Source organism: Podarcis pityusensis (genome assembly GCF_964106645.2).
Source record: "Podarcis pityusensis genome assembly, chromosome: 3".
Lineage (NCBI taxonomy): Eukaryota > Metazoa > Chordata > Lepidosauria > Squamata > Lacertidae > Podarcis > Podarcis pityusensis.
The window spans coordinates 97,799,826-97,823,953 of NC_138026.1; the positions used below are offsets into that span (position 1 = coordinate 97,799,826).

The window sequence follows — 24,128 nt, forward strand, 5'->3', positions numbered from 1 at the left end:
ACCCGCCTTTCAATACGGCTCGGCTTAGCACTGCTTCCGGTTGAGGGAGGGAGATAAAAAAAATCAACGAACGGTTTATCCGAGAGAGCGGGAAAAAGGCAGGCCGAGATGGAGGAGGCGCCGCCGCCGGCTGCTGCTGCTGCTTCCCCTCGGGACTGCCGGGTGCGGTGCTGCTCGCGGCGCCAGACGGCCGAGTTGTTGGACTACTGCCAGCCTTTCGTGCGGAAGCTCGGGGAGGGCCAGCCGGTGGAGGCCGAGAGCTTGGAGCAGGCCGTGGTCGAAGCGATCTGGGTAAGGGCGGCCCAGCTGAAGGGGCGGCTGGGAAGGGGGAGGCCCACACGACCCCCCCCCCACAACTACAGCTTTCGGGCGGCGCGGGTTGCCCAGTTTCTAAGGCGTGTCAGATCAAAAATCATTTCTCTCCATTGCGTGTCATTGAATTGCTTGTGGAGCCTTGTTCTGTGGTGCTGAGATGTTTGGTGCAATAATTTCTTCTTTAAAAACTGTTACTTTTCCATATGTAATAGAGTATTATTCTTATTTATTCTGCCTTTTCATCCTGACAGGGGGTCAAGGCGGCTTTAAGATAAAAGAGAAACAGATCGTTGCAATACAAACATCACAGCTCTAGCTGTTTCCTCAAATATAATTTTAAATGCAGTAAACCACAACAGCAGCTAGCCGTGTCATTTTTTGAGGTGGGAACAGGGGAAGCATATTGGCAGCTTAAAATTAGAACCATGACTTAAATGCATGTTAAAGGCTCCCATCCAATAAGTCTCTCCGGATGTTTCCTCTGAGGCAGTGCAGTTTTTCTAGAAAAAGAGGTGCTGGCACTCGCAATGAACGCCTCCCTTGTTCTCCTATAATGGCAATGGCACCCACCTGAGAGGTGCCGGTACTGAGTTCCAGTGAGTTCTGGCTGGGGGGGAAAGCCCTGGTCTGAGGAGGTTGTCTTGATTTCTTGCTTCTCATCTCATAAGGAGATGAATGGATGCCAGGTGTAAAAGTATAGAGGACTCATCTTGACTCTGGCAAGACCATACCTGCGAGTACCAGGAATTTATTGACAGGCCTGCTGCAGAACATCAGCATTTAGCAATTTCTAAATGAGCAGCGACCAACAAAAACGTCATTATCTCCTGATGAGTTACATGTTGATTTGATTCACCCATTATTCCTAACAAGACTAACAAAGGAGTTGGGTTTATCTTTGTATTTGCAATAATCCCTGACAAGGTTCTTTTATCTTTAATATGGCATCACAGTTTTTTTTGCTTTTTTAAAGAATCTATTTATTTGTTTTTAGTTCATTTCCCCACACTTTTCTGTAAAATCAGCCAAAGATATAGATAGGAAGTAGATAAATATATATATATATTTAAATATATAATTTTGACAATAAACAACCAGTAGTATTGAAACAGTATGAACATGGATGGAACCGGAAAACATACAGAAAATGCTTGTTTGAATAACAAGGTTCTCAAGAAAGGGAGCCCATCAGACCTCCCCAGGGAGGATATTCCACAGGTGGGGTGCTGCAACTGAGAAGGGACTGAGGTGCTGTCCTTGGTACCTGTCAAATAGATTTCCAGGGCAAACATTTCAGAGACCAGGGCCCTTGATGCTGATCATAAGGCGCTAGAAGGCTCATATGGGTGAAGGTGGTCTTTTAAGGTTAACCCAATATATAACATTAATTCTGGAAATGAATGAAGTTATAATTCAGTGGTTGAAGTTTCATGAGTCCTCCTTTCAGTGCTAGGAAAAACAGCCCCTGTAAATTTTCATGGTTCCAGGATCTGGTTAAAATAGTGATATTATAGATGGCTATTGTATAATTCTATTAAAAAATTGCTTTTTCTAAATGTTTAAAGTAGTTCACATACAGCGTATTACAGTGAAAGTATACATGTTTATTTGGAAGTCCAATTGTGTTAAGTGAGGCTTATCCCTGGCTTAGTAGGTAGGTTACTTTAGGAGTACAGCCTTTGTGATTCTTGCAGCAGACGTATTGACTAGGCCAGTACTATCGCCCATATTACAGGGTTGTATTCTTTCTCTTCAAAGTGAACTGAAGTATGTTATATTCCACTTCTCTCTGCTGTTTCCCCTAATTTGTTTTCCTTACCAACATGAAGGCACTGTTTGCATTTTTTGGCTCCAAAATGTTTTGGGTCATTCTTCTGAGTCTGCATGAATTGGTTGTAAAAAGGATGTGAAATATATTCTCTGTTCAGCCTTATCTGTTTATGAAGGCCTTTTCCTATAGTACGGTTGGCGTATTATTGGGGGGGGGTGTGCTGTTACAGACATCCTTACTTAGGATGGGTGCTGGATAACATGGCTACTATTTATGTGTGTTTGTTGGTTAAATCCCTCTCTGTAGTCCCACAGCAGGGGCTTTGATTTAACTGTTTGTGGAAGCATGCTTGTAAAGGGACTCTGTGACCACTCAGTCCTTGCCCAGAAGAACTAAGAAAGAATGAGGCACTTTTAAAACAAAACAGGAAGTTTATTTGTCTGCGCATAAAGAGGTTATAGTTTAGTGGTTACTTTTGCAAGGCACAATACTTTGTTTCAGATAGACACTCTCAACAGAGATGGTTAATAACTGTCTTAACACTTCCATCCTGTAAGTGGGCAGAGAAATTCTTTCTAGGATGGTTATTGTTTTACACTATACATAAAACACTTCCTGCTTTTCCCATAGTCCAAACCTTCCCCTCAGGTACATCTTTGTGTGCCCACAGATAATCTTTGTCTGTTTCCACTGACAGATAAAACCCAAGTCCACTCAAATAACCAGAGATTCCTTCTGCCTACCCAAATAGAAAGTCCCTAACCTGAAACCCAGGTCCCTGACCCTTTCGGACTGTTAAGTGTAAGCATCTATTCCACACACTCTCTCCTGAGTGGCTGAACTACTAGCCATCTCCCACTGGTTGTTGGGTCACCAGGAGGCAGACCCAAGGTCTGTCCACCACAGCCTCTGTCTCCAGAGTAATGTGAGCCAGCTTTTCTCCATAGCTCGCTACTTTATGCTACACAGAAGTAGAAAAAAAGATGACAGTATGAGGTAGTTTATGGAGTGTTATATTGCATCAATAGATTAATTAGCATTTTTAAGAGTTCTGATGTATACATTTTCTACAGAATTTCGAAACAGCTGTACAAGAGAATATTACTGTTAACGGACTCCCATGGCAGGAGTCATCAGATGATCCTCAAAATGGTATGTGAACTTTTGAATATATTTTTCTTATTTCTGTGCTGACTTATTTATGTTTTAGTCTTCTGCCTATGAACCCCAACAAATGTATGAACAGAGGGTATCTGCAGGTGCCTTTTAATATACTGGTCCCCTGGCGAATAGACATTTTGTTGTGGCAACCGCAACCCAGCTTTAAGGTGCCATTTGGCACCTAGCTTAAATATCTTGAGTTTCTAACAGTGGTTGGGAACCGTATTTTTAGGTGAGGCAAAAGGATATGTGTAAGCTGCCAGACTTCAAAAATAACTTTTTATAATTTTTAAGTGTACCTGAAGCAATAGGAACATCTGCAGGGAAGTTGCATTAATTTTTTGTGTGCAATTGATGAATCTTTTGATATTCTTTTATCACCAATTGTACAATACAATGTTAATAATAATAAGTTTGTGTTTTTTAAAAATATTGTCAGGTTTTGTTATTACTATATTTGTACTATTTGTAGGACTAAAAAAGCCCCCAAAACTTCCTTTTCCCAGGATTTTCTTTTCTTTTTTTTTTTTTTTTTTTGGGTGTTGCCATGTTTGTCCAGCAGGGGATGCTCAAAATACATCCTTGGCAGTAGCAGTACCTCTGTTTAAGAGGGATAGCTAAGTTAGTCTTTTGCAGCAAAATCAACAAAAAATCTTGTGGCATCTAAAAGACAAACAAGCTTATTATGCCACAGGTTGCGAACTAGAGGAAGTAGATTCTGGCTTATATAATAATAAATGCTCTTTGTGCTTTATTCATCTACCTTACCTAGAAGCTGGTCTGTTAGCCATTTCTTTGGAAATAATTTAATTTTTGAGTAAATCTTCTAAATTAGATTTAGAATGGAAGTACAGCTAAAGGTTTTGCTGTCTTAATTTAATCACTCGTTGCTGTGAACCTGCTACCACCTGTTGGGAACAAGAAATAACTATAGCTAAAAACTTTGCTGTCACTAGTTGTGTGGGTTTTTTTAATGCAACTTACTTTGATGGCATCTCCCTTTTGAAGCTGTTGTTTTCTAGTCAGATGAGGTAGATAGCCTTCTGTTCCAGTTCCCTCACCACCCCAATTAGCAGTTACAGCATTGCGGTAGTTGTGAACTGCAACTTTAATTGTACCTAAAGCTGCCCATTTCTACAACTTGGTGTATCCATCTTCTCTGGTCCTTCTCTGCTTTAAAATGTGCTGATCAGATCAAACCTAGAGTCCTGTTTCTAGTTCTGGGTACCACTGTTTCAAGGAGGGCACTGACCATTTGGAGTGTTCTCAGTGGAGGGCAACCAAGATGGTGAAAGATCTGGAAACCAACCCAAATCCTTATGAGGAGCAGTTGAAATGATTCATTATGTTTAGCCTGAAGAGGAGAAGATGAAGGGGTGCAGAGGAGACACGCATGACAGCAGTCTTTCAAACATTTGACAAGTTGTCATACAGAAGGCTATGCTCTGCCGCCACAGATGGAGGTAGTTATGCTTCTGAATACCAGTTGCTGAAAGCAGCAGGAGGGAAAGGTGCTCTTGTGTTCAGGTCCAGCTTGTGTGCTTTCCACAGGCATCTGGTGAGCCAGAGTTAGAATAGTATGCTGTTTTAAATGGACCATTGGCCTGATCCAGCAGGCTCTTTTGATGTTCTTTAGATGGAGCAGAATTGCATCTTTGCTCCAAGGCACAGGACTAGAACCAATAGATGGAAATTTTAGGGAAGCAGATTTCTGCTGCTCATTAGTAGAACCTTTCTCAGAGTAGCTCAACAGTGTTCAAAAGCTGTTCAACAGTGGAACAGGCCACCTTGAGAGGTGATGGACTATCCTACTCAGGAGGTATCTGAGCTGAGGCTAAAGAGCCAACTCTCAGGGATGCCTCCTGCATTGAGCAAGTAGTTGGACGGTTTGACCTGCATCCCTTCCAACTCTATGATTCATAGTTCCACATATCCCTGATCAAGATGGAGTCAAGTACAGTGGTACCTTGGTTTACAAACTTAATCCGTTCCGGAAGTCCGTTCCTAAACCAAAGCATTCTTAAACCAAGGCGTGGTTTCCTATAGCAATGGGGGACTCAATTTACAAATGGAACACACTCAACATGTTCGGTTTCCAAGGCAAAGTTCACAAACCCAAACACCTACTTCCGGGTTTGCTGCGTTCTTAATCCAAGTTGTTCATAAACTTAGCTGTTCTTAAACCAAGGTACCACTGTATAATACATCTTTCAATTTTTAGTTCTTACGGTAACTGAAGATAACCTTGTGTTTCTCAGGGAATGGGGTGGGGTGATACCTTAACCATGCATTTCTCAAAGCTCCTTGGGGAATCTTTAAGACCACTGCGCTTGGAAGAGGAAACATTTTTTGCAGAGATATTGCAAACAAGACTTTCACATAGATTGTCCAAATAATTTTACATACCATATATTCATATCTGTCTTGTGAATTAGATACGGATATCAAACTCCTTGAAGATCAGCTTGATGAGTTAATAGTGGAGGTGGCATCCAAACGCAATCAGTATCCCAGAAAAATTCAAGTGCATGTGGTCCAAGCACTTAAAAGAAAGCAAGAGTTATTGGTGAGTATCCTTAATTCTTAGTTCACTTGATGCATTTCAAAAGAAGAATGTTGTTCATCTGTTGCTTATGAATCGGCCAGCAGATACTTTTGAATGTTAGAAAGAAAATGTAAATTCTAGCTTTTAGACTACATGAATTCCTCTCCCTTAATTTCGCTGTACTCCGGTTAGGGAGATCATGCCAACAATTGCTGTGAGGATTGATGAAGTTTGTGCTGAGTGCACACTTGCCCTACAAATGTATTTTAGAATAATACCTTTAAAACTGGTTTTTCAATGCAAGTTTATTTTTGTACCACCAGAATATGTTAAATGCTTCTTGGGGGAAAATGTTCTGCTGATCTCAAGTGTGAAGTGACACTTCTTTTGGTAGTGCGCATAGGGCCAAAGATATGGTTTAGCATGTCCAGGATATGGTTGCAATTAATTTCTCTTTCTCTGCATCTTCTTGGGGCACATCAGTCCTTCTATCCTGAGTCTAATTTTTAAAAGTGCAGAGTGTATAAACATTAGTTCCAACTTTGCCATTGAGTGCTGAGTCGAATCCTTAAATTGAAGGTATTGATGAGTTATAAACTATCACAGTATCTGATTCTGCTCCTTGCACCCATCCTGCAGGTTTTCCACTGGTGAGCATATTTGGCTAAATGTTGCTCTCAAGAATGTATCTAGTGAAATGCCATCAAATTTAAGTTTACCAGATGGACATAATAATGAATAGATAGTTCCTAGCTGCACTGTGTCTTCTGTTCCTTACTGTTTCCCTGCTGCAACTATTTTAACCTCTCAGATGCCAGCTGTGTGCAAGCTACTTTTCAGTAAAGAAAAGCTTTCCCCGTTTCCACTCTGTATTTTTTATTTTATTTTATCAGCACGTGTTGAAAGCTCAGATTCTGTGTGCCTCTTACACCAGGCTCGTAATCATACTGCTATACTGTAAGCACAAACAGTTTGTATGAGATAATGCACAACTGGGTCATCAAATCTTGGTGACCAAGAAGTGATCTGTGGGACAGAAAAGATGCCTGCACTGGTTCTTTGATTTTGATTTTAAGAGAGAAGGAGGTGGCATACAGTGAAGCTGTCAGTGGTTACTAGTTATGATATTCACCTTCCACTGTTGGAGGCAGAATGCCACTGAGTGAATACCACTTGCCAAGAAACACAAGTGGGGAAAGTGACCATGCTCTCAGGTCCTGCTTAGGGGCCTCCGTCTGGCATCTGATTGGCCACTGTGAGAACAGGATGCTGGACTGTAAGGACTGTTGGCCTGTTTCAGCAGGCTGCTCTTAAATTCACTTAGTTTTTTGTGCCACTTCCTAAGCCTAGCAGCAGAGGGCAGTGTTTGGTCATTCTTCTAAATTGCATTAGAATTTGAAAATGCAATTGTTTGATAGCTCAGGTTAAAATTTCAAGTGTATTATCATGGCAGTACAGTGGTACCTCGGGTTACATACGCTACAGGTTACAGACTCCACTAACCCAGAAATAATACCTCGGGTTAAGAAGTTTGCTTCAAGATGGGAACAGAAATTGTGCTCCGGCGGCACGGCGGCAGCAGGAGGCCCCGTTAGCTAAAGTGGTGTTTCAGGTTAAGTTTCTGATTAAGAACGGACCTTTGGAATGAATTAAATACGTAACCAGAGGTACCACTGTATTTAGGCAGTCTAGATAAATGAGGAAAATAGAACTGCTTTTGGTAGTTCTTTGTACTGGAACAAGAATGCTGGATACTACTGGATAATCCTACTGCATGCCTATCAGAATGAATTCAATTCTCCGTTTTCCATACAAAAGAATCAGACACTCTCAGTTGTGAATGATGTCCTGTTGTAAGCTTAATAAAACTCAAAGCAAACCAAATACTTTGCGATGGAGGTTCTAAATATTATATTTGTTCATACAGGGCTGCTATCGACCTCTTGCGAATCATCAAGAGATAAAAGCAGAACCTTCTCAAGGTAATGGTTTGAAATGATGAAATCATAGTTTAATGCTAGCCTGAAAATGTCACCATTGCAAAAATAAAAATAAAATGCTGCACTTTTTCATATTCTCGACAGTTACAATTTAAAACACTTACTGCTCTGTTCACTCTTTTCCAGATAGCCATGTTAATCTATTGCTGAAAAAACAGTGCAAATAGAACATTTATTATGGCATAAGCTTCATGGACTAGAGTCCATATCATTGGATGCAAGAAGTGTTATCCTAAACTGGCAGGCATATATACACACAGCTGTAAGGGTTTCTTTTTTTCTCTTCGCCTGTGTGTGTGTATGTGTGTGTGTGTACCTGCCAGTTTAGCTGGTACACCTGACATGGACTCTAGTCCATGAAGCTTATGCCATAATAAATACGTTAAGTCACTAGAGCCTCTTGTTTATTCTCTGTGGGCAGTAGTGGCTTTGTTTAAATATTTTAATTTATTTAAATGTTTGGGAAGCCATCTCTTTGTGGTTTTTACTGTGCTAAGCTCCTTAGAGGCTGTGGTAATTGTTGTTAGTATTATAATAATATTTATTTATATCCCACCTTTTCCCTTGACAGGCACTCAAGGCAGCTTATAGCTAAAATAGAAACAGCTAAAAACATAGATAAAAAGCAATCATTAAAAAACAATTAAACATTAATAGAATATATATATATATATATATATATATATATATATATATAGTGTGTGTGTGTATCTGTGTGTGTGTGTAGATAGATGGATGGATGGATATGGATACATAGATATAGATATATGACATACAGATCATTACAATAAAAACATCATAGCACCAGTGTCAGGACTGGTCGTTGTCCTCTTCAGATCACCACACAAACGCTTCTTGTTCTTTTATAACTTTTTATTGCGTATTAACAAAACAATCTTATAAACGGTTCTTAAATATTATTCCTCAGAGTCACTTCTTTCAGATACCTTCTGAGCTCTCCATGACCAGCCACTCTCAAAATAGCGAAGGCGCCCTTCCCTTCGCTTTCCGCTCTTTTTTCTAACCTCCTGGCTAGAGCTGGCCTGTATCTCCCCTCCTCCGAATCTGAGCTAGAACTTAACCCTTGTCTTTCCTGTGAACAGCCGGTCCCTCCCTGTTGTTCCCTTCTATTAGATTCACTGCTCTCCTCCCCCCCTTGGGGAATGCTTTCTCCCTCTGGGAAACTGGAATCTTCTAACTCTAACTCTTCCCTGACAACCAGCCCTTTCTGGACACCAACTTTGAATTGTGCCCAGAAACACACTGGTATGCAGTGGAGCAATTGTAACAAGGGAGTTGTATGACACCTAAAACCAGCCCCAGTCAGCAATTTGGCTGCAGCCATTGACATTTCGGAGCACTTTGACTACTGTTCCAGTGCAGTCATTCTGCCCCTTTTTTCTAGCCCATGTTCCGTTCTTCAGAGGCACGGCTTTTCATTTCAAAACTCTTCAAGTGGGGCACTAAACAGGAACGCAGGCTAGGAGCATAGCAGTCTCTGCCTTATGCCAGGCCAAGTTCTTTGTCCACTTACTTGGTCCACTTACTGACAGCAACTGTCCAGAATCTTTGGCAGAGGTCTTTCCCATCACCAGCTACTTGTACTGGGATTCTCAGCATTGAGTCTGGGATGTCCGGACATTGCATGCAAAGCATTGTGGTACCACTGAGCTACAATCTATCTCCTTGGTTAGTAGATTGTGTGTGAATTCTGGTTAGTAGATGGTGAGAATTCTGACACCCCAGCATGTGATTATCATTAACACTTTGTTAAACATGCCCTTAATTTAGATCAGGGGTTCTCAAACTTTTTTCTCTGGCCAGAGAATAAAAAATTGCTCGCCCCACACCAAATTTTTTTTATTGATAAGAAATGCATTGGAAAACAAAAAGAAACAACTCCTAGCAGTGCTTTATTTGTAGCATGGAACACAACTACTTTATAACATGATCATGGGGCATCCAGAAAGTATAGAACAATACAGCTACATAAGAACATGAATCATTCCCAATATATAATTATAAACAAGCTTATTACATATGTACCTTAAGTATGTACACAAACTCCATGAGAGGCTTGAGCTGTTTTTTCCGGGTAATCTCATTTAGATTAGGTCTAATTTGAGACAAACTCACTCTCATCTCATCAACACAAAGAAGCCTTTCTCTTTTCTGATCTTTCATATTTGTCAGATTTGAAAATCCCTGTTCAGAACAGTAAGTCGTGGAGAACTGTAGAAGAATAGCCAATGCTGTTGAATAAAGGCATAGATACTGCTTCTGGTTGTGTATGCATACAACACTGAAATATTTAAATGTTTCTTTGATTGTCCTTGAATCTTCTCGCCACCCGTGCCATCCTCTGCCCTTTGAGAACCTCTGATTTAGACAAATATAAAGTTTTTTCCCCATCAAATTTGGGTTGAGTTCTGGTGACATTTTTTCTGGCTTAGAGGAGCTGCTGCTTCCTGTGCAGCAAAGGACCCCCACCCCCACCCCCACCCCCATATCTGGCTTTGGGTGCATTTGTGCTAGCAAGTTGCACATGTTTCCAGAAGTTGCGTACAAACTGCATTAATCCTGTGGACTCACTGGGTGATTTGAGGCAAGACACTTTGTCCCTCACCAGTAAAAAGTCAATATTAATTATTTAACTTGCAAAGTATTGTAAGGATGAGTATCTAGAAGAATTGTAAATAACTTTCAAAATGAAAAGAACTATAAATATGTTTTAGTAACAAGCTTGAGTCCTTTTTTGCACATCACAGACAGTGCCCAGCAGTGAGTGCTTCTTAACTTTGTGTCTTAGCAGAGCAGAAATACAAATTACTAACAAAAAATATCATACAGAATTATGCACTGTGTTCAAAGTGTTTATTTGCATAGTTTCTGGGATGTTCATGCATCCCTGTTTAGTAACTGGTGGCCAGAAACCAAAGATATTTAGATTACTCACTACCTCTCATTTCCTTTTTTCATTTCCCTGTGCTTTGAAAGCCCTGAACGTATTTCTGTTACTAAATACCAAGCACCTTTAATATACTGTCAAGTAACAATCTCTCCAGCGTATTATATCATATAGGAACTGTTGGGCTAGATCAGTTCAGATGGTGCAGTTCTCTGTGTTCAAAAGAGGCCAGGCGGATGCCTCTGAGAGGTTCACAACCTTTAGCTGTTTGTAATAAACTTGTACTCCAGTTTCTAGCCGAGATAGACAGGTACTCCAGTCTCTGCAGTGATGGGCAAGAATGTCCAGCACCCAACTGTTTAACAATAGTAGCAACAAAATGATCCCTTGAACACTCTGCTGCTACCCTAAGTTATATATTGCTAAAATGAAGAAAGCTTGAGATAACAAGGAGTGGATTTCTGTCTGGAAGCAGTGGGAGATTTATTCAGTTCTGGTACTGACAACAAATTGTTTTGCTCTACATTATTCAATCTTGCTCCAGCTTCAAGCATGTGGATCTTGGGGTGCTAGTAAAATACCAAGTAGATCTTGTAAGCCTGCAGTCTGCCCACTGCTGCTCTAGCTTGCTGCAGCTCCTGTTATTATTGGTCCCACTTTTCCAGATTGAAAACTGAGGAGAAGAAGGACTTTTTTAAATTTAATTTAATTTACATACTACCCTATACCTGGAGGTCTCAGGGTGGTTCACAGAATAAAATCAAAATATAAAACCACAAAATACATAATCAAAATTAAAACAACAACCCAATACCTTGCCCCCCCCAAAGAAACCCACATTTTAAAAGGGCATAGGATGTCAATAAAATCAACCAAAGGCCTGGTTAAAAAGGAATGTTTTTGCCTGGCGCCTAAAGGTGTATAAGTTCACTCAAGGGGCTTGTGAGTGAGCTGGAGTTTGTAACGTACAACATGCCTTGAGGAGTACAGGAGTAGCTTATTGAGGAGCAGGAGGGACAGAGAAAAATAATGGAGATAGAGCCAGGGGTAAATGGATGAAGAATGGGTGTATGTTTCAGATGAAGGGTTTGAAGGTGGTAAGAGTAGTGGTGTCGTGCAGGTGTTCAATAAGACAGCTGAAGCTGCTGTATCTAGAGCAAAGGTATGAAGATCATTGGCAGGATTGTAAAGAGATAAACAACTACCTGACATTTAGAAGATATCTGAAGGCAGCCATGTTCAGGGAAGTTTTTAATGTGTGACATTTTAATGTATTTTTAATCTTTGTTGGAAGCCACCCAGAGTGGCTGGGGAAACCCAGCCAGATGGGCGGGGTACAAATAATAAATTATTATTATTATTATTATCATCATCATCATCATCATCATCATCATTAATTCTCCCACATAAATTATGGGGTGTAAAAACCATGCAATCCTGGCCCTCCTGCCCAATTCACAGAGGACTATCAGAAAATGTGAGCTGACCTAATAGGGCACTCCAACTCTGTGGCAACCTCCCAGACACATGGAGCCAGTCCGTCAAACTCCAGTAACTGTTGCTGTTTTCTGGCTCAGAACATGTGGGGGAATTGTGGCAAACTTGCCCACAAGGTCACTACGTTGTGTTGTCCTATCAAGGCTCCTTACTGAAAAACCATTCTACCTTTGAGCAAGGGATCACAGGCGAACGCTCCTTAGGGTGGCTTTTATTCCCACATAGATTTTCTTTTTTAAATAATATTTATTAAGTTTTCCATTTTAATAATCCAATAAAAACCACATTAAAACATTCCAAATTACAGTACAATAAAAAAATCCAAATATAAATGCCAAATTATATATCTTTGGGTGACTTCCCATGCTCTGAATTTCATGAAGTGCTGATCGTCTAATATCACATTGCATTTCTTAGTTAGTCAATAAACCATTCCGATGTTAATCCTTCATTTAATTTAAGTCCCACATAGATTATGTCCTGTCTGCCTTCTCCACTGCTAGTGGACTGCAGACTGTCTTTATAAGTTTCCTACTCCTAGTATTCTTTCTGGAGTGAAGTGTTACCTTTGTGTCAATTCTTTGTGTGTTTGCACTTTTAATGTATGGGAAAGTACTTAAGGAGTCATTTCTAGCTAATTTCATTTTCATTTTATTATTACAACAATATCAACTTTTTTTTAATGCTTTTAACGTAATCATCACATTTCTTATAATTTCTTATTTCTTACTGAGTTTGACCCAACAGTGAAAGTTCTTGTTTTGCAGCAGGTGGGATTTCCACTTCTTTGTTTCTGGCTTAGCTTTTTTTTCGCTTGCTAGGTTTCTGTTGACAGGAAAGCATGTAGTTGCAACTTCACAAAGTGAAAACTAGGGCTGAGCTGGAACTTCTTGCATGCTTTTGCTTTTGCTGAGGTCAGCTGAGCGAGTTGTGCAGTCCCCTAGCTAGCTGGGAAACGGCCAAATCGCATGGGGAGTCTTGAGGCACGAATATTTTCTTTTCATGAGCCTGTTCATGGATTCAGAGAAATGGTCCACCCTGTTGAAAGGGCAAGATTCAGCACAATAATGCACCAAATCCACAAAACGCAGCTGAGGGCCTTTAAGAAAAGAGCCTGTTGCAATTATGGCAATCGTCTTGATTTCTGTTGAACAGCTGTTATCCAAAAAGCAGCAAGTGCACAGGCTTACGTTTGCCCCCAAAGAAAGCTGCAAAGATTTGCCCTCTTGAGGGCTTTGCACGAAATCCATTTGTCTACCAGTTGACAATGCAAATGTTGTTGCTTAGTGTCCTGGGCTGCAGCCGATGGCTGTATTTCGGGGGTTGTTTTGTGACGCTTGCCCCTTCTCTTTACAATCTCTGCCATTTGAGGATGCCTCGCCCAGCATTTGCTCACAGAACTGCTCTCGCAAGTTACTCTGTGAATTGGGAAAGGGTATTCATGAGTCAGAGTGGATTCACATTTTGTGCAGCAAACGTGTTTAACAACATTAAGTGTGAAGTGTGCATTTGTAAACACTCAGCGGACATGTGCTGAGGAACCTCTGTAGATCAGAGTTCCCAGCACCTGTTCACCTCAAGTCAGCGAGCTTAACAAACATGCGCCTGTGCTTTAGGAGGCTTCCTGATGCAAACACACTTTCCACATAAAAGGCAAGCTGACCCAATATTGCAAATGGGGCAATCTGATTTGCATAAATTGCATTGCTAGTAGAAATAAGTCTCTTAGCCCTGGCTCATATCTTTAGGAACCAATACCTATTTCCCCAGGGGCCTGATTACATGACTTCTCTCTGCCTGAGTGAAATCATGTGAGGGGGCCTTTTGCAAGAATTGTATTTGCCTTGTTCATATGTTAACTTTACCTGCACAGTAGTAACAGGCCACTGCACAGGGGAATTTGAAACGTTGCTTGGATTGAATGCTCACTGGGGCACAAGTTATTTCATGCATTACTCAGTTTTCTCCTATGTACACGTTTTGAGTTTAGGTCCTCTGTGCCTGTTATGTCTTGTACATGAAGTAATTATGCACTTATAAATGATCTCTAGTAATGAAATAAAACCACAACCATAATTGTGAAGCAGTCTTTACAATTCTGTTCCGTCGCAGGTAGACATTTAGTGGAACTCAATTAACATTTACCCCTTTTCAGTTTTAAAAGCTTTAAATAAATAAATAAATATTATTTATTTATTTATTTATTTATTTATTTATTTATTTATTTATTTATGCCACGCCCTCGCCGGCCAGGACCAGGCTCAGGGTGGCTAACATCAAAACACACAATACATTAAAAACACAAAAATCGAACACTTGATTAAAATACAGCTTAAAATCAAATTAAGATCAGAATGGCAACACACGAATTATAACGATAGGGGTTGGGAACATTAAGTGTGCACCAAGCCCCAACTCTTCCCATTTGTGTTATTTGTGTGAGTCTTAGCTATTTGTGCTGATTTTATATGAGCCGGTGGGAAAAGTTAGGGTTGTACTAGATAAATAAAGGTTATACTAGAGTTGGATTAAGCAGCTTTGTGTTTATGGCAAAGAAAGTATGATTTCAGGCAGGAAGTAAGCAACCTAGATTTATAACATGACAGTTTAATATCACAGGCTTGACTCAGAGAATCTTTTCAGAGGGCTTTCAAATAGCAAGCAAACAAACAAACAAACCTAAACTTGTTATTATGCCTAATCTTGTAAATAAACCCACATACGGTAATTTACTAACCTATAAAAACTTGAATCAACCCACCTGTCCACATTGTACTTAGGCTAGTCATTTGTGATTTGTGACCGTGAGCAGTCTGTAATGTTACCCTGTCTGGTCAACAGGAAATGATAGTTACTTATCACAGAAAGCCATGTACAAGCATGCTTTCATTTTTTTATATACAGTATATTTTATAGCTTACATTTTAAGCCAGCTCTTTATCCAAGGAGCCCAGGCTCTCTTTCTGTCCATTGTATCCTCACAGCAATCAGGCAAAATAAAAAAAATCCTTCCAGTAGCACCTTTAAGACCAACTAAGTTAGTTCTTGGTATGAGCTTTCGTGTGAAAGCACACTTCTTCAGATACTAAAAGATACTAAGTGTGCTTGCACACGAAAGCTCATACCAAGAACTAACTTAGTTGGTCTTAAAGGTGCTACTGGAAGGATTTTTTTTATTTTGATTATGGCAGACCAACACGGCTACCTATCTGTAACAGCAATCAGGCAAGATACTGTGACCAGCTAAAGGATACATAGTCAACTTCATGGCTCAACTCAAATCTCCCTGGTCTAGTACAACTCTTGAACCACTATATCACATTGTTTCTTAACTTATGTGCTGAGTGAATAGGAGTTTGCTCAATTTCAAGAGATGCATCCTGTACACGTTCATGGATTTTTTCCCCTCTTAAATTGTTCAGTAATCTGCCCAATGTAGAAAGATCACTGCCGAAACCTATTCGGTACCAATCCTTCATGCTAAAAACTTTTGATGCTTTCTCAGTGAAATAAAGTATTTTAAAATGATGTGAAATAGTGGAGACTACCTGTAATAGTGCTCTTGTAATCCTTTTTTTGTACTTTGTTGTGGGCAAATGAATTTTCTCTCCCTTTTATAGGATATGAAATCATTTTGTTTCTTTGCAGATTCTCGTATGGCCGACTTGAGGCTTTCAACAAAAACTGCATCCAGGGACATTGGAGAATCGTTTAAGGTGAGAACTGGAAGGGGAAGCAAGAGCTACACAATCAGCTAGGAGCATTTATACTTATTTTCAGACACTGCCATAGAACAGTGCTGAAGCAGAAACCTAGGAAATAAGACTGACCTCTTTAATTATTATATACAAATCTGTCATTTTATTAGGTAAGGTAAGATTGTTCATTTGGACACAACTGAGCTAAGGTAGAAGGCTTCAAAATTCTCTGAGTTTCAGGGAGACAACTTTATTTTATTAATTTCCTGCAGTAGTTTCTAGTTCTCCAAAATGGCCCTGTTCTCCCTGCTGCATTTAGCATTTCAGCTAGACACTAAAGGTGTCTTAGCTCCTTGGGATTTACTGTCCCATGTTCATTGCTGGCCTGGTAAGTTTATGAGTGAGTTAATTTGCATGGTAATTATATCCTCCTGTGGGTCACCTCTATCATTAGTAAGCCACTAGTCCTATATTTTTACACGGAATAAATTAAAAAGTATGTTCTTTCAGCTTCAGTCTTCTAAATCTAAAATAATAATCATGTATGCTCTTATGTATTGGGACGCGGGTGGCGCTGTGGGTTAAACGACAGCACCTAGGACTTGCCGATCGGAAGGTCGGCGGTTCGAATCCCCGCGACAGGGTGAGCTCCCGTTGCTCAGTCCCTGCTCCTGCCAACCTAGCATTTTGAAAGCACATCAAAGTGCAAGTAGATAAATAGGTACCGCTCTGGCGGGAAGGTAAACGGCATTTCCATGTGCTGCTCTGGTTCGCCAGAAGCGGCTTAGTCATGCTGGCCACATGACCCAGAAAAACTGTCTGCGGAAGCGGACAAACGCCGGCTCTCTTGGCCAGTAAAGCGAGATGAGCACTGCAACCCCAGAGTCGGTCATGACTGGACCTAACGGTCAGGGTTCCCTTTACCTTTACCTTATGTGTTGGACATTTAGTATTTATAACAGATTAGATAACAAATAGAAGCTAAATTAACTCCCTTCTGGCTTAGCTCTTTGCCACTAAACAGTAGGTGAAATGGAATTTGTAGGAGGCGAAATGGAATTTACATGTTTTGGGTTGTATCCAACTAAGGTTTTTTCAAAGTAGACACATTGAAATTAATGAGCCTAAATTAACAGATATCATTAATGTCATTGAGTCTACTTGGAGTAGGAATAACATTGGATACAAGCCCTTTGTCTTTAAACATTTGAATGTTTTGAGCAGAGTTTTATAGCAGGGCCTCTGTGCTCTTGTTGTTTGACCATGGTGTAGTGCAGTGTGGGAAATAAGATACATTATTAAGGTAATGGGGTCAAAGATAAAAGTAGGCAATCGTTTTTGCAACTCTAGAAGATGTGAAACATTCTTTTGAGCCTTTGCAAATGAATGCTGAAATTGTGAATCAGTATCAGTGAAGGTTTTGGCATCCATGGTGGGCGCGTTAATCTTTGAATCTGATTGTTGTTGAGTTTGCAGTACTGCAATTCATACTTGTATCTTTTTCACTAACTTAAAACCTGTTCTGTTCTCCCCACCCCAGTCTCTGTCATCCCTTGTAGAAAAAGCAGAGGGTTTCTCAAAAGCATTGTCTATGCAACCAACTTTGGGATTATGCAAACTCCATCAAGAAATCTGTTCTGGCTCAGAAGTGAAAAAGGCGGATAACATTGAAGTCAAAGATCTTTTGTCGCAAGTGGAAGTCACACCCCCAGAAAGTGGTACCAGTAATTCCATTCTACTGAAAAAAAAGAGACGATCTTATTCCCCACAGAAACACTACCCACTTCGAGCAGGTGTAATTAATCTTGATACATGAAAACCTTTTTGTGGGGGACTACTGTGTAGTCTCCCCTGTCCCTGAATCTGTCCACATAAACATAGACTGGTTCGCAAAAGCATCAGTAGTGATGTCGCCTGGAATCCATACCACCAAACCGATCTTATCTGGAAGTTACAGAGTTTTGTTGTTGGGTCCTCTCATATAGCTCTGAATACTTCGCTGGACCATTTCTTACTAATTTTGAGCATTGTTCTTTAAAACCTGAGGCTGCTATGCTTTTGCTGTATTATAGCAGACTGATCCAGCTACAACGTCTTGAGCTGCTTACAACTTCTGAATGGCCTGGGATCTCCAGGGCGTACGTGCAGGAAGCTGTGCTCTAGTAAAGCTCAGTTCAAGCAGAAGACTCCATGCTATGGGGAGCAAAGAAGAAAGCTAAAAAAACAAAACCTTGCTGCAGACGTCCAAGACACAGAAGGGCTGGTGGATCACAGCAACAGTTTGCAATTGTGTGTCAGTATTGCTTCAGGATATAGTTTATTTGCACAGGTTTGTTGCGAACATCAGGAGATAGGTGCAGGCAGAACTGGATGTTTGGTTGCAGAATCAGTCTCCACTAAACATCTAGGAAATGATGGAGGAAGGATCCAGTTTGGAGGTTGGCAGGAGTGTTTGAGCCATTCCACACTTGCTTCTTCTCCTCTGCATTCCCTTTCCCAACTGCTTTTCTCCTAGTTACAGAACTAATGCACTGAGGATTCCTGCTGGGCAAAGGTTATGTAGGGGACGAATAGCAAGTGAGGAAACAACTAAGGATCTGTTGCATGCCCACCATTTCTTCTTTCCAAAACTGTTTAAATGTTTAATGGCGACGCAGGTACCAAAACATAGGTCTGCCACCAGATGTGTTGTTTTGTCCTGAAAAGTAACCTGGAATATATGCAACATTTGGAATTGTAAGGGAATTCTTGGCTTGCATGTATTGTGACATCTTGAGACAGTGTTCATTATGGTGTGTTTATACGTCTGGCCTTAACCTTCTTATGGTCTCTTGAGTACTGCCCTCATCTGTACCTCAAGCGTACAAGGTTTAGGATTACTAATCCATGTAGTAGATTGAAAGTGTTTAGATCACAGTATAAATCTAGAATTCTCATAAGTTAATTTTGAGCCATGCTGCTTTTCTGTCAAACTTGCCAGTACATCTTTGTTTGCTGTTCTCACAAAAAGTGGAAGAGATGGCCTCTTTTAGGGGTCTCTTTAGAACACAGTGCCTGATCATAGATGGGCAGTTTGACTGCTGATCACCTAAAGCCAGAGGGGAATGTACTTTTGAGTTGCATCTGCCTGCTGAAAGGAGTGGAGTGAGCTGAAACAGAATTGTTTGTTCTGAACCTGGCAGCGTATATTCAAGGAGAGCTGTAAAAAAGCTATTTTGAATTTGGGGGTACAGGACTTGTATGCATGCTTGCTTTGCCACAGAATGCTTGGTCAGTGTGTACATTAGTACATACATTACTCCACTTACTTAGCTTCCCCTGCCTGTGAAATTCCCACCATTTCGGAAACAATATATATACAGTTTAAAACAAGACTACATTGGTGAGGCTTATTTATGAAGTACCTAAATCAATGTTATTATCAGGTATTGTTTTCTTTTTTCCAAGTTGAAATTTACTTAGAATTACATTTTTTTCCTGAAAATGGAGGAAAAATGCTTGCCTCAATGTTAATTATTGTGGGGTGAATCCATCTAAATCATATTTGGAGTAGATTCATTAAAATCAATGGATTTAAGCTAATCATGTTTATTTCAATGGGTTTACTCTAAATATGACCTAGTTGGAGTCCATCCTGTTTCTTTTAAAAAAATATTCATTAAACAGTCTGGCCAAAATACTAGGAGTGGTATCTGAATGGTTGGTAGTCGGTAGACATGCCCATTAATGTCAATAGGTCTCCTCTTAAGTATGTCTAACATACTTAACATCACCCTAGAAACATATTTAACTCTGCTCTTGAAATTCTATTTTTAAAGATTGTGCTTGTGGAATAGGCCTTGCACAGTGAACATGTACACTTGCCTTGTCTCCTTTGTAAAATGTATATTTGTATATAAAATACATTTTTTGTACACCACATTCATCAAAATGAGATTTCTGGATTTTTGGTTTAGATTTATGCTCAATTTTTTGCTTGCTTTACCAGTTTTTTTTTTGTTTTGTTTTTTGCAAAGCAGTTCTGAGTCATGTTTTCAAAACAGTTGCAATTCAAGTGCGTCTGAAATGCTATATGCAGTGGGACTTGGTGCTACTTTTTTTGCATAAAGAAATTGTCATTATAAATTAGGAAATGGATAGTCAGGATCCAAACAACTACAAACTAGTTATGCATATACAAGGTGGCTGGCTTGAGTTTTTCTTCCCTCAATACCACATGGAAAATCTCTTTTGAAATGGAGCTCTGTCCAAAACATTTTTAGAGAATAGGGGTCTGTTGATCAGAGCAAAACTTAACAAGCATCCCTTAAAGTAGATATTAAAAACCCAGCCATGTTTCAAATCCACCCATTATGAAGTTTTACGTTTTACATTTGGATGATCATTTAAACATACTTTCAGTACCGATCAGTCCTGTCATTACACAGATAAGAGTAGTAATTTCCCTCCTTGTAGTAATTTCTCTTGTCCATAATTTTATTAATAATACATTGTTTTTGTGGTTTGCTTTGGGACCTGTATTTGGTAATCTAGGTGCTTTTCTTTGTTCTTGTCTTTCTGCAATTAGGAGAAATAATTACTTATTCTGATTCTGTTTTCAAAATGCCTAAAACAGAACAACTTGGGGTCCAAAAGTAGTTGTGCGCCCATTCATTTTGAAAACGAGCAGTATGACTTGTCAGTATTTCTGACATAATGGAGATGCTCCTCATCTGTGCATAAAATTAGTATTATAACCTGAACAGTTCCATCTCATGATACCATCTGCACAGCACAAGACTTTTGGTTTCTCTTCCCTCTAGCCCAGGGGGCAGCAAACTTTTTCAGCAGTGGGCCGGTCCATTGTCCCTCAGACCTTGTGGGGGGCCGGACTATATTTGGGGGGGGTGAACGAATTCCTATGCCCCACAAATAACCCCAAGATGCATTTTAAATAAAAGGACACATTCTACTCATGTAAAACCACGCCGATTCCTGGACCGTCTGCGGGCCAGATTGAGAAGGCGATTGGGCCAGATCTGGCCCCTCGGCCTTAGCTTGCCTACCCATGCTCTAGCCCACTGCAAGTATTCAAAATCAGCTCTAAAGGGTCCCCCCAGAACAGATGTGGGATATGTGAGGGGCTGTAGAGGAGAGAAAGGAGAAGCCCTATTGCAGAAGCAGACACTCGCTTGGATTAATCGCTCTTACAGGAAATCCTATTGTTGTAAAAGTGAAATCTAAAATCTCCTTTTACTTGAAACGTTACAACATTCAACATTTTTATTTTTAACTTGGGCATAAACTGGTGTTGCATCAGAAGGCGTCTGGCTGTTTTCTTAATATAGCTCATCAAGTTCTCCGAGGGACACCTAATAAAAAGACGGCTGCGTGATCCTTGTGTGCATCTGGGCTTGATAGTGTGGTACAGTGGTGCCTCGCAAGACGAAATTAATTCGTTCTGCGAATTTTTTCATCTAGCGAATTTTTCGTCTTGCGAAGCACGAAATCCCATAGGAATGCATTGAAAATCAATTAATGCGTTCCTATGGTCAAAAAAAGTCCAAACAAAGCCAAATTTGGTACAACAAGAGTTTATTAAGTGCTCTTTAAAGTCACACATACTGTAAAGAGCATTTCAAAATTCAAACCCAGAATTTTTTTTTAAAAACAGCAGAGTTGCCCAATGGTCACAGAAAATCATAAAAATGCAGGAAAAAAACCACAAGCTTCCAGATTCTTGCAAACCCCTCCCCAACTGTTCCCCCAGCCACCCAGCACACAGAAATTCAAATCCAGAATTTTTTTAAAAAAACAGCAGAGTGGCCCAATGGTCACAGAAAATCATAAAAATGCAGAAAAAAACACACAAGCTTCCAGATTCTTGCAAACCCCTCCCCAACATCAAGTCCTTGAATTCCAAACACCCCAACCCAAAATCCAAAACCCCCCAAAAAAGTTTTAAAAGCTTAACTTACCAAATGGCTGCAAAAGAAGTTTTGGAAAAGCTTCAAAAATCACCAAAGTCTTTAAAAACCTCAAAAAAGACTACTATGTACACTGCGTTCTATGAGTTGCTCCTCGAAGTCAAGTCGCAACTGTATTAACGGTGTTAAGAAAAAGGAAACAAACTTGCAAGACGTTTTCGTCTTGCGAAGCAAGCCCATAGGGAAAATCGTCTTGCGAAGCAGCTCAAAAAACGGAAAACCCTTTCGTCTAGCGAGTTTTCCGTCTTGCGAGGCATTCGTCTTGCGGGGCACCACTGTACATTGCCGAGACTGAAATAGGCAGGAGGATTGTGCTTTGGAAAGACTAATGAACTGCAGCGAAAAGAAAACAGTGTTGCATGCAATAAATCTAGTACACAATGGAAAATTATGCCTTTTGTTTCATTCTGGACGGCATTCTGGAATTACCAAATTATGGCTAGATGGGAAAACAAGAATATGTGACACTATTTCATCACTTTGGCAAAGGGTCATAGGTCAGTGGTAGGGAGTGAATTTTTCATGTAAAGGTTTCCCAGTTCAATCCCTGGCGTCCCCAAGCTGGGTAAGACCAGCCAGTGTACACAATACTTAGCTATATGGACAAATGCACTATCGTGGTATAAGATGGGTTCCTGTGTTGCATCTTTGCATCAGCTGTAGAGTTGGAGGCGACCTTGAGGGTCATCTAGATCTGTCTCTGCTGTAAGGCAACCTGTGATCTTTGGATGAAGGGAGGCATATAAACTGAACAAACAAACAATGGGAAGGGGGGTGTTAACCATTCAGTGGTCTGCCAAGACCCTTGGCAATTTTCCTTTTTTAATATTTATGTTTTATTGAAAATTTTCCTTTTTTTGGAAAGTTTTATGGACACTTTTCAGAATACATTGTAATAAAAAACCAACTAATCTAAACAAATAGAAAAAAAGGAAAATGCAAAGTCCTCTCTGATAGGGCTCTTACCCACACACAGAGAGGTGGACTCTCCTGGCTCTCATCTGTGAGCTTCCCTTTCTTATCCCAGCCTCTCACCCTGGGAAATCTTACTTTCGCTGCCTCTCACACAGGGTCCTTCACCAACCATTCATCCCCTTCATCTACGCGTCATTTCCTCGTTAACCCAGAGTAGAGGATAAAAGCAAAAGCAAAGCAGGGGGGGAAATATATTAGAGGGATGAAAAAGAAGAGGGGAGGAATAAAAAAGATAAATGGATGGATGCCTTTTCTGACTATTTAAAGAAATAGTATGATGAACTCGCTAGCAGGATTTGAGCTATGAGCAACAAAAGTAATTAGATGGTAATATTGTGGTTATGATTTGATAGATAAAAGATAGGGTGCAGCAGAAGTGAAGAAGCAACAACTCCATGGGGAAAGGGGTGGGAAGTCGACGAAAATAAGAATTTTTTTTGTTTTGTTTTAACTGCATATGTTTAAAAAGTTGAAACTTAATAAGATATAATTAAATATATAAAAGGAAGACATTAGCAGAAAATACAGAAGAGGAACTTCCAATTTTCCATCTGCTGTTTGCATAAACTATGATTCTTGGTTGAAAGTTTTCGGTGCGAATACAAAGTGAAAGGAAAAAATATAATCACAAAAAGATTTTTTTAAAAAAATACTTGAATTTGTGATGCAATACGAAATATAAGTCTGTAAGTACTGGAAGCGTGAAATTAATAACAAGGCGATTCTTTTTTCAAGCGGCGCGTGGGCGGCGTTTGGTGGCGAGGTGAGGAACTTCTGGTTTCACACGACCCCTCCGCGCTGATCCGGCCCGGGATGGCAGGCAGGCAGGCGGGGAGCGGTTCTGGTTGGGGCCGCTGCTCTGGCCGAGACGCGGCGGTGGGGAAAGGGCGAGGGAAAAGCCCCCGTAGCCTCGCTTCCCCCTCGGGCGGCTCCCTCGCCGCCCCCCGGCCTGTGGTCGCGCAGCCAGTTCCCTCCGAAGTTTCATCCGGGGCGCCACGTGATTTCCACGAAGCCCGCCTCGAGCCCGCCTCGGAAGGCGCCGCCGCCGCCGCCGCCCGGGCGCCCCAGTCAGGCGAGCGCGGGAGCGGGAGCGGGCGCCTGCCTGCCTGCCTCTGCTCTCTTCCCGGCCGGGTTCTGCCCCAGCAAGGCGGCGAGCGGCCGGGGAACCACGCGCGCCTCGCGGTTGCCGGCAGCTGCCGGGATGTCCCTGGCTGGGCTTTCCGCCTAGGCTGAGAGGCAAAGCAAGCCAAGCAGGCAGGCATTCGTCCGGCGCAGCGCGGCGACGACGACGC

At 40.9% G+C, this 24,128-nt stretch overlaps 1 protein-coding gene across 1 annotated transcript; it reads left to right on the forward strand.

Annotated features, from left to right (window-relative positions):
* Positions 1 to 19: 19 nt before the first annotated feature.
* NSL1 (NSL1 component of MIS12 kinetochore complex) lies at positions 20 to 19,816 on the forward strand. Its single transcript, XM_081000618.1, has 6 exons — positions 20 to 291; positions 3,160 to 3,238; positions 5,683 to 5,813; positions 7,720 to 7,774; positions 15,846 to 15,913; positions 17,436 to 19,816. Exons 1-6 carry the CDS (start codon positions 109 to 111, stop codon positions 17,709 to 17,711), a joined length of 792 nt encoding a protein of 263 aa, XP_080856744.1. The 5' UTR covers positions 20 to 108; the 3' UTR covers positions 17,712 to 19,816.
* Positions 19,817 to 24,128: the final 4,312 nt, after the last annotated feature.